Source organism: Bos taurus, chromosome 3 (genome assembly GCF_002263795.3).
Source record: "Bos taurus isolate L1 Dominette 01449 registration number 42190680 breed Hereford chromosome 3, ARS-UCD2.0, whole genome shotgun sequence".
NCBI classification, from domain to species: domain Eukaryota; kingdom Metazoa; phylum Chordata; class Mammalia; order Artiodactyla; family Bovidae; genus Bos; species Bos taurus.
The window spans coordinates 799,618-816,346 of record NC_037330.1 but is presented as its reverse complement, the minus strand read 5'-3'; the positions used below and the strand labels follow the sequence as shown (position 1 = coordinate 816,346).

Sequence of the window (16,729 nt, the reverse complement as noted above, 5' to 3'; positions counted from 1 at the left end):
GTGTTTTCTGCTAGGCAGGGCTCAGGGAAAATTCTTTTCCCTCCATAGTCTTTGCTGTCCCTGCTCGCCTCCAGTTCTCATCCTCTGTGATTACTTGCATTGAGTTAGGAGTGTTGAGGAGAGAACTTGAGGGCGAATGGCAGCCCCCAAAACTATTGTACAACCCTCTGCTCCCAGGGAATAGCCAGGAAATTTTTCATTAAACAAGGGCACTAGTCCCACCAAAGGCCTCCATACCCAAATTCCACATCTTTATTTACCACAGAAAAGCCTGATCACTTCCTCTTGAACTCACTAGGCTTGGTTCCTCCCAGAGGAGATGTCCTGGGCTAATACTTTTCAATCTATCCCAGACTGACCCCATCCAAGTTGCCAGCTTCATAGAACCAGTGGCTTTTCTGACAGGAGGCCCCTGGCATGGACTGGCAGAACTTTGGACAAGTAGCAGCATCACACCTACCTTAACTGCTCTCTGATCTGGAATCCTCTCAATTTCAATCATGCTCCTGTCACAGAGCTGCCAGCAGTTTGGGGATAGAATGACGTCATTCACCTGTGCCATGTTCTGCGCGAGGCGCACGTCATCTACGGCCTGACCAATCACCAAAAAGTAGTTTCGAGTTTCGTCTCCAAAGACCAACATGCTGATGTGGCCAGCAGCCAGTCCTGGCAGGAAGGCAAGCAAGGGTTTGCATGAGAAGTTTTGGCTTAGTCCCCAGCAGCATGGCTTCTCGGACAATCAGAATCTTGAGCATCTCAGAGAAAAGTCTAGTCTCTAAAATTTTGTATAGAAATCAGTGAATGTCTCTTCTGGGCCCAGGCCTTCCCAAACACCTTTGCTCTGGAATCTAGAAAATTAGCTACTTATTTTCCACCTTTTTGTGACATTTAGCTCCCTAGATGGCCATATCACTCCTCAAAGAAAGTTATTTTATTTTTTCTTCAATTCATACTTCAAACTTCTTCTTATTTATACAGAGGACAATTTTAATGACTTCTGTTTGGGAAAGATTTGCATTTTATCAGAGATGAGGTTCTAGTTAAAAAGTAATAGGGTGAAATTTCAGGCAACAGATAGACAAGAAAAGGTTGGAGAAATGAGCAGGTATTTTGACCGTTGAGTGTTCCATCCCAAGACTGTGTCTTCTAGTTGTTTTTAGGTTGGGAGCTGAAGATTTTGGTACCAAAACAACAGAAGACAGAATGTTTTAAAATATGACGTGTAAAAAATGTATGTGTAAATGAGCTGTGATACACAGTTCTTTTAAATTACCATAATTAACATAATCAAAGGTTGTTTTTTATCTTTGCTCTGATGTGCTACTTTGTCAAGACTGAATCCCCCTGATATATACATATTACAGGGGGTCTGTTTTTCCTCTGAAGTACATGGATGCCTAGGCTGGTTAAAAGATACTGGTACTTCTTCTTTAATAGCCATTAAGTATGCACCTGAAGGGTCCCCATCATTTTTCAAGAAGAATAATACATCAAAACTCTCTAGGTGGTAACTTGGAAAGAAATATTTAGTATTACAACAAATTTGATTTTTTTTTAACAGAAGATTTAAAAATCTTGGAAAATTTGAATAACCTAAAGCAGAGGTCCTCAACCTCTGGGATCTAAAGCCCGATGATCTGAGGTGGAGCTGATGTAATAATAATAGAAATAAAGTCTACAATAAATGTAATGCAATTGAATCATCCCGAAACCACCATCCCCCCAAGCCAGTCCGTGGAAAAATTGTCTTTCACAAAACCAGTCCCTGGTGCTAAAAATTTTGGGACTGCTGACCTAAAGAAAGCTGAGAGCAGTTAACTGGATAACCCCTGATCCATCTTCTTATCACCTCTGATGTTCAAGAATTCTAAAGTTTACAGTGCGGTAGACATGAATACCAATAGCACCAGCTGTAACTCATCATTCATACCTATCAGAATTTCATTTCCCACCTGTGAAATAGATCCCACACTGCCTATACCTCAGGACTGTGGTGAAGCAGAAGTGACACTGAGTAATGTCTGCAGTACAATATGGAAATACAGGTGATCGTTATTGTATGTATGAATTTAAGAAGCCCTCTATTAAGTGGAGCTGTGTTGCAGGCTGACCTTTTAAGCTTTTCTTGCACATGAGTCTTATGAAGTAGAGGAGGACTAGTCCTAATACGTTGTTGAATCTATGTAATCACAAGCTGCTCCCTACTGTGCTTAATAATAATCATTGTTGACAGCAGCAAGACCTAATAACAGCAATAGTAATGATAAAGAGTATTTTGTGGAGTGGTTGTGCCAGGTACTATTCTAACCATTCAAATTTACTTTTTGTAAGAGTTATGAGGTGGATATTAGGAGTTCTCTTAACTGGTAAATGAGGAAACCAAAATTCACCTTCAGGTTAGTCAAAGTTCATGACCTGATGGTGGGCCTGAGTCATGATGTTCCACTGTTTTCTCTTTAGAGGGGCGATTCCTCAGGAGTTAGGACCCATGTTCAAACTGCTATAGCATCTCTTTCTCAAAAGCTTACATATATGTGTCTCTCTCTCTCTCTCTCTCTCTATATATATATATATATAGAGAGAGAGAGAGAGAGAGAGAGAGATCCTTAATTCCCAGATCAGGGATCAAACCAGTCGTCCCTGCATTGGAAGTGCAGTTTCTTAACTACTGGACTGTCTTAACTACTGGACAACCAAAGCTTACCTATCTTGACTCGGATATCCAGGCCTTCTTCAGACTCCTGGGTCTCAAACAATCCGTGAATCTCCAGGCTACATTTAATGACCACTGTGATGATGTTTTTCAGCTGCTTTCTCTCCACCTTCCACAGGGCTAGCAGTGCATCACCTTGAAAAGACAGACACATTGGGGGCTCCTGACCTGCCCTGGGGTTCCACTCTGTTTTGCATGAAATCCGTACAGAAACTTAGTCTTCAAACATTCCTCTACCCACTGCTACCTGCTGCTCTCTCTGAGATGTCTCCTTTGTCAGAGTATAGGAGCCTTGGCACTTCTTTCTTACCCCTGCCGTCTCAGTAAGCCCTCATACCTGCAAATTTTAAGATGTCTCCTCCAAAAATCAACACTTCTGAGGGAAAAAAAGAAAATAAGGTGAAATCAAACTCTGTTTTTTTTTTTTTTCTTTCTTTCTCTTATTTTATGAAAGTTTCATGTGTACAGCATAACTTTGGTTTCTGAAAGCCAATAAAAAGAATCTACCCTTCAACAATGGGGTAGAAATTAGGTCAAGTTAAGAGCATCTCAGAGATAGGTTTATACTAAAGATGTCTTCTCAGACAAGGCATTTAGACCCAAGGCTCAGACAAGAATGAGAACAGTGAGCTGGAGTATGTACCTGCTCTGTTTCTGTGAATGGAAAGTAGAAGTTAGGATTTCTCATGAGGCCTGAGGACAGCTACCCTCCTCCCATGATAATGAAATGCTCTTTATTGATCTGTGTGTGTTATGAGTCAGGGCTTGACTGAGGGTGGATGAGTGTACGAATGACAGGACTCCATAAGAACTGAAAAACAAAAAACCACAGCTATGGTCAATTTGAATTTTATCACCAACTTGCATTTTGTTTATTTAGGCTTTATGACATAAACAGGTATTTCTCTTCTTATTTTTGCAACATTGAAAATGTGCTAAGTGCAATGCAAAAAGGAACTAGAAAACTGTAGATTTCTGCTTTTAATGAGGATTAAGTGTCATGGCATCTGGTCCCATCATTTCATGGGAAATAGATGGGGAGACAGTGGAAACAGTGTCAGACTTTATTTTTTTGGGCTCCAAAATCACGGCAGATGGTGACTGCCGCCATGAAATTAAAAGACGCTTACTCCTTGGAAGGAAAGTTATGACCAACCTAGATAGCATATTCAAAAGCAGAGACATCACTTTGCCAACAAAGGTCCATCTAGTCATGGCTATGGTTTTTCCAGTGGTCATGTATGGATGTGAGAGTTGGACTGTGAAGAAAGCTGAGCGCTGAAGAATTGATGCTTTTGAACTGTGGTTTTGGAGAAGACTCTTGAGTGTCCCTTGGACGGCAAGGAGATCCAGTCAGTCCATCCTAAAGGAGATCAGTCCTGGTGTTCATTGGAAGGACTGATGCTGAAGCTGAAGCTCCAATACTTTGGCCACCTGATGCGAAGAGTTGACTCATTGAAAAAGACCCTGATGCTGGGAGGGATTGGGAGCAGGAGGAGAAGGGGACAACAGAGGATGAGATGGCTGGATGGCATCACCAACTCAATGGACATGAGTTTGGGTAAACTCCAGGAGTTGGTGATGGACAGGCAGCCCTGGCCTGCTGCAATTCATGGGGTCGCAAAGAGTCGGACACAACTGAGTGACTGTACTGAACTGAACTGAACTGAACTGAAGTGTTGTCTGCTGTTATTGTTGTTGTTATTTAGTTGCTCAGTCGTGTCCAACTCTTTGTGACCCCATGGACTGCAGCACACCAGGCCACCCTGTCCCTCACAGGGACACTGTGAGTTGTCTAGTGTTGTCTAGTGGGTGATATTAAGGTATTACAAGGAAACTCAGACCTTGATAATAGACTAGACCTAGGCCTGGAGAATCCCAGGGATGGGGGAGCCCGGTGGGCTGTCGTCTATGGGGTTGCACAGAGTCGGACACGACTAAAGTGACTTAGCAGCAGCAGCAACAGGACTTACCTTAAAAGAATAAATCCGTTTCTTCATGCATAGTTCAAATTAATAATGCAAACAAGTGGTAGGCAGAGGTTGAAAAGGAGATAAAACTTTTCAGTCATCAGTAAGTACTTCAGAATCCATTATTAGGACATAAATTACTGACAAGTGGATTATAAATCATACATCTGTTCATACAATGAAATTAAAAGATGCTTGCTCCTTGGAAGAAAAGCTATGACAAACCTAGATAGCATATTAAAAAGCAGAGACATCACTTCACCCACAAAGGTTCATACAGTCAAAGCTATGGTTTTTCCAATAGTCATGTACCGATGTGAAAGTTGGACCATAAAGAAGGCTGAGTGCTGAAGAATTGATGCTTTCAAATTATGGTGCTGGAGAAGATTCTTCAAAGTCCCTTGGACTGCAAGGAGATCAAACTAGTCAATTGCAAAGAAAATCAACCTTGAATATTCATTGGAGGGACTGATGCTGAAGCTGAAGCTCCAATACTTTGGCCACCTGATGCAAAGACTTGACTCTTTGGAAAAGATCCTAATGCTGGGAAAGATTGAAGGCAGGAGGAGAAGCAGGTAACAGAAGATGAGACAGTTGGATGGCAAGACAAACTCAATGGACATGAGTTTGAGCAAATTCCAGGAGATAGTGAAGGACAGGAAAGCCTGATGTGCTGCAGTCCATGAGGTCACAAAGAGTCTGATACAACTTAGTGACTGAACAACAACAACATTTATAACATATCCTCTTAATAACTATGTTTGAGTTATACTGATGCTAGCTTTTTGGAGTTATTGAACATAACTAAAAGTATTACTGCTAAGTCGCTTCAGTTGTGTCCGACTCTGCATGACTCCATAGACGGCAGCCCACCAGGCCCCCCCGTCCCTGGGATTCTCCAGGCAAGAACACTGGAGTGGGTTGCCAGTTCCTTCTCCAGTACATGAAAGTGAAAAGTGAAAGTGAAGTCGCTCAGTTGTGTCCGACTCTCAGCGACCCCATGGACTGCAGCCCACCAGGCTCCTCTGTCCGTGGGATTTTCCAGGCAAGAGTACTGGAGTGGGGTGCCATCGCCTTCTCTGAAAGTATTACTACTATACTTCTTTTCAAAGTAATCTCTAATTTAGTCTTGTAACTAATACAAAACTAATCCCTCAGTCTGTGTTAGTGAGATTTGATTACATTCCTTCACTTGTACTATATTATATTTCAAAAAAGACTGGTTTCATACACATTTCATGGAGACAATGAAGAGTACTAAGCAACAGTACTCTCTCAGGTTGTAACCACCAAATACAGAAAACAATGAATATGCTTAAGTCAGAAACACTTACTCTCCACTATTGCACTTATGTAGTGGTTGAGGATTTCCACCAGCTGCTCAGCCCCTCGGTCCATGTACATGGCTGTGCTGAACTTCTCAGTCATGGCAGTAAAACCTGGAACAATTGTGCAGCTCGTTTCCTTGGGTGCTTGGAGGAACCAAACAGTGTCAGGAGAAGAGGACCACACTCGCTAACAATGGGCCTCAGCTTTTAAGAACTGGCAGTGTTTCTTTTAAATGATCTTTGTGGCAGGCCAAGTGTCAGATATTGGGTCTCCTCTATCTATATTTATTATCTTAGGGGTCAAGGAAAGGCACCAGATAACTCTTCCCTCCTAACTTCCCAACGTGAACAGGGGTGACTTCAGTTTTAACTGGGTATAGAACTTCCATTTCATGATAATGAAAACACATAAAGTTCTATGACTTCTGAAGAGATGGTAGGTTTCCTCTTAAGCTGTAAAGAACATCAGAGAGATCATTTCCAGAGGTCAATTTTGCCTGGGATGGTGTAGGCCTTGGAGGCTGAGTCAGTGAAGTTGGGACAGGGACACTGGAGCCTGAAGTACCAGGCCCAGGACTTAGGCATCTTAAAGATTTGCCCATCACTGGACATGCCAGGCAAAGGAAGATGAGAGGGAGCCAGGTCCATAAGCCAGGTCCTCCCTCCTGTCTTCTCAGTGGGAATATTTGCAATAACAGCACAAAAACTCTGAAGCAGCACCCCTACTCTGCAGTCAAGCACTGTTTGTGATTTCATGCAAACCTACTGTTCACCCACATTAAACATCCCTTTTGTGCTTGCCTGAAATATCAACAAACATCAAGACTCCATCAAAATTATCCACAGAAGGTCTCTCTGGAGAGAAATCTCCATAGACAATGAGGTCCGGTAAATGAGCTGCTATTTTGACGATGGCCCGGTCCTGTGATTCAAGTTCTCTTCGAGTGTTCATGTTCAAGGCAAATATTCTGGATTGTATGATCACCACGAACAGTCCTGAATGTACTTTCTAGAAAACAAAGCTGAAATTGGAGGCAATCTGACTTATATCCATTCACTCACCTTCCTATTTCTTTTTCCCCATCTTCTCTAACCTGCACAATGCTCATTTAAGTGGTTGATGTGAGAATGACTGACTTGTTGACCATGCATTTGCATGAAAGGGTGAGCCCTCGGGGTGCAAGCGCTGTGGCAGAGGGGCCAGTAGCACGATTGCTTTGGTCCAGGCCCCTTTCCCTTCTGTCCTTATGTTCCCTCTTTCCTTGCCCCTTCGTCTCTTATTTTTTCTTTCTCTTTTTTGAAAACTAAAAAAGAAAGCATAAACAGGAGTTTATGTGTGTGAATATTTATAGAAAAGTGAACGTGAGAGTCGCTCAGTCATGTTCGGTTCTTTGTGACCCCGTGGACTATACAGTCCATGAAATTCTCCAGGCCAGAAGACTGGAGTGGGTAGCCATTCGTTCCCTTCTCCAGGGGATCTTCCCAACCCAGGGGTCAAACCCAGGTCTCCCTCATTGCAGCCGGATTCTTTACCAGCTGAGTCACCAGGGAAGCCCCATTTATAGAAAGGTAAATAGCAAAGTGGAGGGTCATATATAAGCAAGAGATGAAGTATTCTAAGGTATAGGTATAAAGAAATAGAGAAAAAGAATTAAAAGGGGTGTGTGTATGTGTGAATATAAGACTTTTAAACCATAAATGGAAGGAAACGTGGAAATGTTGATTTGTTACCTACTTAGTTCTGAGAAAACTAGGATTCCCTAAGGCATTTCTTTGCCTGCTGGGGTTAATGAAATGCTCACACCTGAATGCTGTGAAAATCATGCTGAACCACCCTGAACAGAAATAGCATACCCAATATTTTCAGAGCAATTCAAGTTCCTGGAATAAATGATACAGATAATGAGGGAGTTTAAAAAAAAAAGAGGGACTGATGATACCAACATGAAGGAAGTTGTTAGTAATTTCAACCAGATGTAAATCATGTTGGGGTACATAAGAGTATTAGAAAAATTGAGACAGTTTACATATACCTTAGACTTAAGCGAAGCATTTTTTTTAAATCAAGAAAAACATTAGTATATTGGCATATTTTACAAAAAAAACCCTTAAAAGGGACAGAAACCTTTAAAAATGGGTACTAAATATTAGGTATTAGATAATCTTTGAAAGGAAAAACTTGGTAAATACAAATGTTAAGAATGAACAAAAGATAGGAGAAGTATATAACAAAGTTTTTTTTTTTTTTTTTAAAGAGTATCACGGAAACACAGCATATGCTAGGAACAGTCAATAGATAATAAATACATCAAATAAATATTTTCAGATAGTCAATTTGATAAGTGCTATATGAACTTATAAGAAGGGTATGAGAATGACCAGAATGAGCTGAGACTTAGGAAAATGCTGAAGTTAAGAAAACCTAGAGGGGCTTTTAGGCTTTATTGACGGCAAGGTGATTAATAAAGGAAGAATAAGGACAAAGCTTAACTATGATGTGCTACACAACACTTCTTTTGTTTCTGTCTTCTCCATTATGGAGAATTGAAAATATAACAAATATTGACAAGAAGTCCAAGATAAGAAAACAGTGTTAAAGTACCTAGTCATTTAAATTCAAGCAGCCATCCCCAGGGCTTCCCTGGTGGCTCAACAGTAAAGAATCTGCCTGCAATGTAGGAGACTCAGGTTCAACCCCTGGGTTAGGAAGATCCCCCCAGAGAAGGAAATGGCAACCCACTCCAGTATTCTTGCCTGGGAAATCCCATGGACAGAGGAGCCTGGCAGAGTACCCTGGCAGTCCATGGGGTCGAAAGAGTTGGACACGACTTAGGGACTAAACCACCATCACAGCCATCCCCAGATAACCCATATCCACTGAAATACATCGAAAGAATTGACAGATGTAATTTCAGTAATCTCAAAAAATAATGGAAAGGCCTTTTCTGGTGGCTCAGTGAGGGCTTCCCTGATGGCCCAATGGTAAAGAATCCACCTGCCAATGCAGGAGACACAGGTTTGATCCCTAGGCTAGAAGGATCCACATGCTGAGGAGCATCTAAGCCCGTATGTTAATGCTACAATTACTGAGCCAGTGCTCTAGTGCCCAGGAGCTGCAACTGCTGAGCCCACATGCCACAGCTACTGAAGACTGTGTGCCCTAGAGCCTGGGCAACAGGAGAAGCCACTGCAATGAGAAGCCTGCCCACTACAGCTAGAGAGTAGCCCTCGTTTGCTGCAGCTAGAGAAAAGCCCATGCAGCGACAAGGACACAGAATAGCCAAAAATGTAAAAATAAAATAAAATTATATATAAAAAAAATGGAGAATGTGAGAAGGGCTGGAAAATTAGAGGCTGGTACATTTTCCTCTGAATTTCAAAAGATGAGCCTACATGTGGATTCCAGAAAACACAGTTTGGTAAATGTGGCGCTATCAGTCAATATAAGCTAGTTTTGCTTCATCAATGGAAAACTCCAAAATCTCAGTGGCTGGAAATAACAACGGCTTATGTCTTACTCATGCCACATATCCACTGTGGGCTTCCCAGGTGATAAAGAATTTGCCTGCAATGCAGGAGACAAGGGTTCAATCCCCGGGTTGGGAAGATTCCCTGAAGAAGGAAATGGGAAACTATTCCGGTATTCTTGCCTCAGAAATCCCATGGACAGAGAAGGCTGGTGGGCTACGGTCCACGGGGTCATCAAGAGTCGGACACGACTTAGTGACTAAACCACCACCCCATGTCCATTATAGGTAGTCTGAGGCTCTACTCTACCGTTGTCTTAATTCTGGGTCCCAGGCTGGGACATTTCAGTTTCCCAGACACAGTGACAACAGAGGATTCCACTGTAGACTCCTTCTTAAAGTGTCCTCCCAGAAGTGAGGACTTATTTCACTTCCCCTGAAGTGATATTGGTTGGCCAAAGCAGGAGAGTGTGATCCTACCGTGTGTGCAGTGGGAGAGAGAGCTGGAATATTTGTGAGTTGCCATATTCAGTGATAGGGCTTCTCCAGTGTGTTGGGCTGCCGTCTATGGGGTCGCACAGAGTCGGACACAACTGATGCGACTTAGCAGCAGCAGCAGTGACTCAGTGGTCAAGAATTTGCCTGCAAAGCAGGAGTCGCAGGAGACTTGGGTTCTGTGCCTGGGTCAGGAAGATCCATGGAGGAGGAAATGGCAACCCACTCAAGTATTCTTGCCAGAAAAATCCCACGGACAGAGAAGTCTGGCAGGCTACAGTCCAGAGGGCTGCAAGGAGTCATACACAGCTAAGCACAGAGCACACTGCATAATACATGAGCACTTGTATCAGTAAGAGGTGACGAAAAGGAATTAAAATGAATTCAGAGCTGAGAACAAACTGGTCTTATTTCCTTTTTTTGATTTATTAAACTTTTAAATTAAGAGAATGCTGTCTACAAAGCATATCTTGAATTTAACAAGGCATTTGGCCAAGTTTCTCACATTTTTGTGGGTAACATACTAAATTATAGGAGAGATGAAAATGTCCCTAGCTGGAAAACAGGTAGACCTAAATGATATTGATTTGTGTTCTAGTGTCCACTCAGAGGGAGCCTCCACAAGTATGCTAGAGGACTCACATAAAGATACAGTTGGAAGGAAAGCTAATATATTGAATGGTAGAATCTTCAAATATCTTAATTGACTGAAATAACAATGAAATTTCAGAATGAATGCAAATAAGTACTGTGCTTAAAATTTTAACAATATCAAACCCATAAGCGTGTAGTGTAAAAGACTAGATTTACTGCAAATTCAATGCTGTCTTTCAAAAAACTTATTGAAGTATATAACATATGTACAGAAAAGGCAACATTTCTAAGTGGATAGCTTGATGAATTATAAAGTGAACCAATCTGTGTTCTCTACTCATATCAAGAAAGAACATGTGGACTTCCCTGGTGGTCCAGTGGTTAAGAATCTGCCTGCCAAAGCAAGGTACATGGATTTGATCCCTGGTCCAGGAAGATTTCACATGCTCTGGGGCAACTAAGCCCATGCACCCACAACTACTGAGTCTGAGCTCTAGACGCCGTGAGCTGCAGCTACTGAGCCATGTGCCCTAGAGCCCGTGCTCCACAGTGAGAGAAGCCGCAGCAATGAGAGGCCCGGGCACCCCAAGTAGAGAAAGTCCATATGCAGCAATGAAGACCAAGTGCAATCAAAGATGAGCTAATTAAAATAGTGAAGCACTTATTATATGCTTTGTAAAAAAAAAAAGAACTGGCACTACAGAAACCAGTTCCATGCTATCTCCCATTCACTCCCCCCACACCTCCCCAAAGTTAGTATATCTCTTGATTTCTAATATCATAGATGAGTAAATGGAATATTATATATACTTTCTTATTTTTTCTCAAATGGTTGTGATATTTATCCATGTTGTTGTGTGTACATTAGTAATCATTTATTTTCAGTGCTGTATGTATCATTTGATTATACACAAATTATTTATCCCATTGACCTGAAGAAGCTGAAGTTGAACAGTTCTATGAAGACCTACAAGACTTTTTAGAACTAACACCCAAAAAAGATGTACTTTTCATTATAAGGGACTGGAATGCAAAAGTAGGAAGTCAAGAAACACCTGGAGTAACAGGCAAATTTGGCCTTGGAATACGGAATGAAGCAGGGCAAAGACTAATAGAGTTATGCCAAGAAAATGCACTGATCATAGCAAACACCCTCTTCCAACAACACAAGAGAAGACTCTAAACATGGACATCACCAGATGGTCAACACTGAAATCAGATTGATTATATTCTTTGCAGCCAAAGATGAACAAGCTCTATACAGTCAACAAAAACAATACCAGGAGCTGACTGTGGCTCAGATCATGAACTCCTTATTACCAAATTCAGACTTAAATTGAAGAAAGTAGGGAAAATCACTAGACCATTCAGGTATGATCTAAATCAAATCCCTTATGATTATACAGTGGAAGTGAGAAATAGATTTAAGGGCCTAGATCTGATAGATAGAGTGTCTGATGAACTATGGAATGAGGTTCATGGCATTGTACAGGAGACAGGGATCAAGACCATCCCCATGGAAAAGAAATGTAGAAAAGCAAAATGGCTGTCTGGGGAGGCCTTACAAATAGCTGTGAAAAGAAGAGAAGTGAAAAGCAAAGGAGAAAAGGAAAAATATAAACATCTGAATGCAGAGTTCCAAAGAATGGCAAGAAGAGATAGGAAAGCCTTCCTCAGTGATCAATGCAAAGAAATAGAGGAAAACAACAGAATGGGAAAGACTAGAGATCTCTTCAAGAAAATTAGAGATACCAAGAGAACATTTCATGCAAAGCTAGGCTCGATAAAGGACAGAAATGGTAAGGACCTAACAGAAGCAGAAGATATTAAGAAGAGATGGCAAGAATACACAGAAGAACTATACAAAAAAGATCTTCATGACCCAGATAATCACAATGGTGTGATCACTGACCTAGAGCCAGACATCCTGGAATGTGAAGTCCAGTTGGCCTTAGAAAGCGTCACTATGAACAAAGCTAGTGGAGGTGATGGAATTCCAGTTGAGCTATTTCAAATCCTGAAAGACAATGCTGTGAAAGTGCTGCACGCAATATGCCAGCAAATAGGGAAAACTCAGCAGTGGCCACAGGACTGGAAAAGGTCAGTTTTCATTCCAATCCCAAAGAAAGGCAATGCCAAAGAATGCTCAAACTACCGCACAATTGCACTCATCTCACACGCTAGTAAAGTAATGCTCAAAATTCTCCAAGCCAGGCTTCAGCAATACGTGAACCGTGAACTTCCTGATGTTCAAGCTGGTTTTAAAAAAGGCAGAGGAACCAGAGATTAAATTGCCAACATCCGCTGGATCATGGAAAAAGCAAGAGAGTTCCAGAAAAACATCTATTTCTGCTTTGTTGACTATGCCAAAGCCTTTGACTGTGTGGATCACAATAAACTGTGGACAATTCTGAAAGAGATGGGAATACCAGACCACCTGATCTGCCTCTTGAGAAATCTGTCTGTGGGTCAGGAAGCAACAGTTAGAACTGGACATGGAACAACAGACTGGTTCCAAATAGGAAAAGGAGTACGTCAAGGCTGTATATTGTCACCCTGCTTATTTAACTTCTATGCAGAGTACATCATGAGAAATGCTGGACTGGAAGAAACACAAGTTGGAATCAAGATTGCCAGGAGAAATATCAATAACCTCAGATATGCAGATGACACCACCCTTATGGCAGAAAGTGAAGAGGAACTAAAAAACCTCTTGATGAAAGTGAAAGTGGAGAGTGAAAAAGTTGGCTTAAAGCTCAACATTCAGAAAACGAAGATCATGGCATCTGGTCCCATCACTTCATGGGAAATAGATGGGGAAACAGTGGAAACAGTGTCAGACTTTATTTTTTGGGGCTCCAAAATCACTGCAGATGGTGACTGCAGCCATGAAATTAAAAGATGCTTACTCCTTGGAAGGAAAGTTATGTCCAACCTAGAAAGCATATTGAAAAGCAGAGACATTACTTTGCCAACAAAGGTCCATCTAGTCAAGGCTATGGTTTTTCCAGTGGTCATGTATGGATGTGAGAGTTGGACTGTGAAGAAGGCTGAGCACCGAAGAATTGATGCTTTTGAACTGTGGTGTTGGAGAAGACTCTTGAGAGTCCCTTGGACTGCAAGGAGATCCAACCAGTCCATTCTGAAGGAGATCAGCCCTGGGATTTCTTTGGAAGGAATGATGCTGAAGCTGAAATTCCAGTACTTTGGCCACCTCATGCGAAGAGCTGACTCATTGGAAAAGACCCTGATGCTGGGAGGGATTGGGGGCAGGAGGAGAAGGGGACATCAGAGGATGAGATGGCTGGATGGCATCACTGACTTGATGGATGTAAGTCTGAGTGAACTCCGGGAGTTGGTGATGGACAGGGAGGCCTGGCGTGCTGCGATTCATGGGGTGGCAAAGAGTCGGACACGACTGAGCGACTGAACTGAACTGAACTGAACTATTGACCTATGGGTTGTTTTTCCGGTTTCAGGCTATTAGGAATAATGCTGCTAGGAGCAATCTTTTTTTAAAAAAGTATTTATTTATTGTTGTTTTTGGCCATGCCACATGGTATTTGGGATTAGTTCCTCAACCAGGGATTGAACCCATGACCCCTGCACTGGAAGCTCGGAATCTTAGTCACTGGACAGCAAGGGAAGTGCTTAAGAGCATTCTTGTACATGTGTTTTGGAGAACACATATATGCATTTCACTTGGGCATATACCTAAAAGTGGAATTGCTGAGTCGGTTTACACCCCCCAAGCAAAATGTGAGAGGTCTGTATCCCAGTTAACATTTGCTATTGTCAGTATTTTAAAATTTGGACTTCTTGGTAGCTGAGTGGTGGCATCTGTGGTTTTGTTTCCCTGGAGGTACTAGAGAAATTAAGCATGGCCATTTTGGATGCCATGCAAATCTTAAGGTAGTAAGCAGTGTTTAAATCTGACTCAGAGTATTGGGTTTAGTTCTACTCACTTCATTTGAAGTTCATGGACTATGAAATTTGAGGAATGATGGGAGACATTGGAAACATTGTCAGGAGATGACACTTGGGTGAAAATGGTCATTGCCTTTGGATGTTTAAACTGAACTGTGAAAGGTGTGGGGTAACCTGGAGATATATGTGCAAAGTCTAATTAGACCCCTGAATTTAACAAAAGAATTCCCCTACTTTCTCCCTCAGGTAGAGATGGGATTTGGTTAAACAAGAATGAAGTGCATGGGAAGGTTGAAGAAGGAAAGGAAAGTTGGTGTTGGTCAGTGGAGGGAGCTAGTTTATCAGAGAATAGGTAACCATAAGTAGTATGATTTCTATAGGAATGGATGCTCTGAAGAGGCTTCCGCAGAGGTGCTGAGCAGTCAGGAGCAGAGTTAGGACTGAACAGCACTGAGCAGGGTGTAGCTCCTACCCCATTCATTGACTATCTCAACTTTACTCTCTTTGGCTGTCACTTGTAAGAATGTCAGTTTTAATAAGTAACAATATAGGACATCCAGTTAAATTTGAATTTTAAAGAGACAGTGAATACTTTTTTTAGTATAAATGTATCTCAGATTGCTTGCTACCTACAAGCCTCTTCAATCTTGGCAATACTACACCCTCTTCATATGTACAGTACAGACTGTTTTGCTTTAAACTCTAAAACTAAAATGGGTTAGATTTATTTTTTGCTTTGAAAGGATCAAGTAGGATCAATGGCTAGCAATCCCTGGGAGGCAAATTTAACATTGTACCTGGTTAGTCTTAGTATTGGAATATTGGAGTGAGAGACTGTATGTCTGCAAGGTTGTAGAGGTGATTCTTGTCTTTAGTGGAAAGATGAATTACATATATATATTTAATTGTAGTATTTACAATGTTTCAGATGTGTATTGTTTTAAATAAGGTGATTTGAGGATTTGGACAGATTTTTCTAAGTTTATGATTATCAGGTAAGGAAAGTCGGTGCATTTGGAGATCAAGATAACAAATATAGAAGGGAAACTAGAATAATAAAATTATCTGTTAATGGACTGAAGAGGCAAAGACATCTAAAATGAATACCTGAGCTTTTCTGTTTTAGAAGACTTACTTTTTCTGCTTTAAGTTCTGCAACATCAGAAAATGATTACCGTCACGGCATTTTATTTTTCCAGCCATGCCACACGGCCTGTGAGATCTTGGTTCCCTGGCCAGGGATTGAACCCATGCCCCCTGAAGTGAAAGCATGGAATTTTAACCACGGGACCACCAGGGAAGTCCCTATTAAGGCCTTTTTATGAAGGCAATGGCACCCCACTCCAGTACTCTTGCCTGGAAAATCCCATGGACGGAGGAGCCTCGTGGGCTGCAGTCCATGGGGTCGCTAAGAGTCAGGCACGACTAAGTGACTTCACTTTCACTTTTTCACTTCCATGCATTGGAGAAGGAAATGGCAACCCACTCCAGTGTTCTTGCCTGGAGAATCCCAGGGAAGGGGGAGCCTCGTGGGCTGCCGTCTATGGGGTCGCACAGAGTCGGACACGACTGAAGTGACTTAGCAGCAGCAGCAGCATTCTTTCTAGAATACCGTGGTACATCCCATTTTATGACACTTTGGGGATGTTTATAACCTAGAGAAAATATTTAATTTTAGAGCACTTTCAATGTCTACAGAGGTACCCTCATCAATTATTTGTCCAGTTTAATCAAGAATAGAGCTTGAACAGAGTGTGGCCACTGAGAAAGCATGAAAGCATCTAGGAATGAGGATATCTGACAGAGTGAAAGAGCAAGGCCTCGATGACATACCAAGACAGATTTTCCTGAATGAAGAAGAGTGTGTGTCCAATTTTAATTTGCTTAAAGAAAACTCAGCAATACCCTCAAAGGAAAATGAAGCTAAAGATCAATTATATCCATTATTGTTTCTCTAAATATATAATAGATTTTAGTTTCCACCCCATTTTTCATCAATATGTAAAATCAGATTTTACAAGAATCCAAAGGAGATACTCTGAACATAAAGGGATAATGTTATCTGTCAAGAAAGCTTGCCAGACCACTCTAGTCAAGGCAATTTTCCCTCTAAGCTATGAGGGCATTTAGTGTCTATAAATTTAAGTGACTTATTATCTATTTTTAAAATCCTTGGTTATCTTTTGATCTATTTATGTCTTCTCTGAATTGAAGCTTCTCTGTTTTAGAGATCAC

The 16,729-nt window shown here is 41.5% G+C and overlaps 1 protein-coding gene across 4 annotated transcripts in view; it reads right to left on the bottom strand.

The window, feature by feature from the left end:
- ADCY10 (adenylate cyclase 10) overlaps positions 1–16,729 on the bottom strand; it is a 106,793-nt gene that overhangs the window by 73,549 nt on the left and 16,515 nt on the right. For 2 of the 4 annotated variants that reach the window (XM_010802712.4, XM_059884947.1), the window contains exons 2-6: positions 6,813–7,020; positions 6,018–6,122; positions 3,051–3,089; positions 2,705–2,848; positions 461–666 (exon numbers count right to left, since the gene is read on the bottom strand). In XM_010802712.4, the coding sequence (XP_010801014.2) occupies positions 461–666; positions 2,705–2,848; positions 3,051–3,089; positions 6,018–6,122; positions 6,813–6,963 (645 nt within the window). In that variant the 5' untranslated portion in view covers positions 6,964–7,020. Of the gene's footprint in view, positions 1–460; positions 667–2,704; positions 2,849–2,960; positions 3,090–6,017; positions 6,123–6,812; positions 7,034–16,729 lie in introns of those variants that run through there. The other 2 variants (XM_059884946.1, XM_059884948.1) reach the window with 2 other exon arrangements.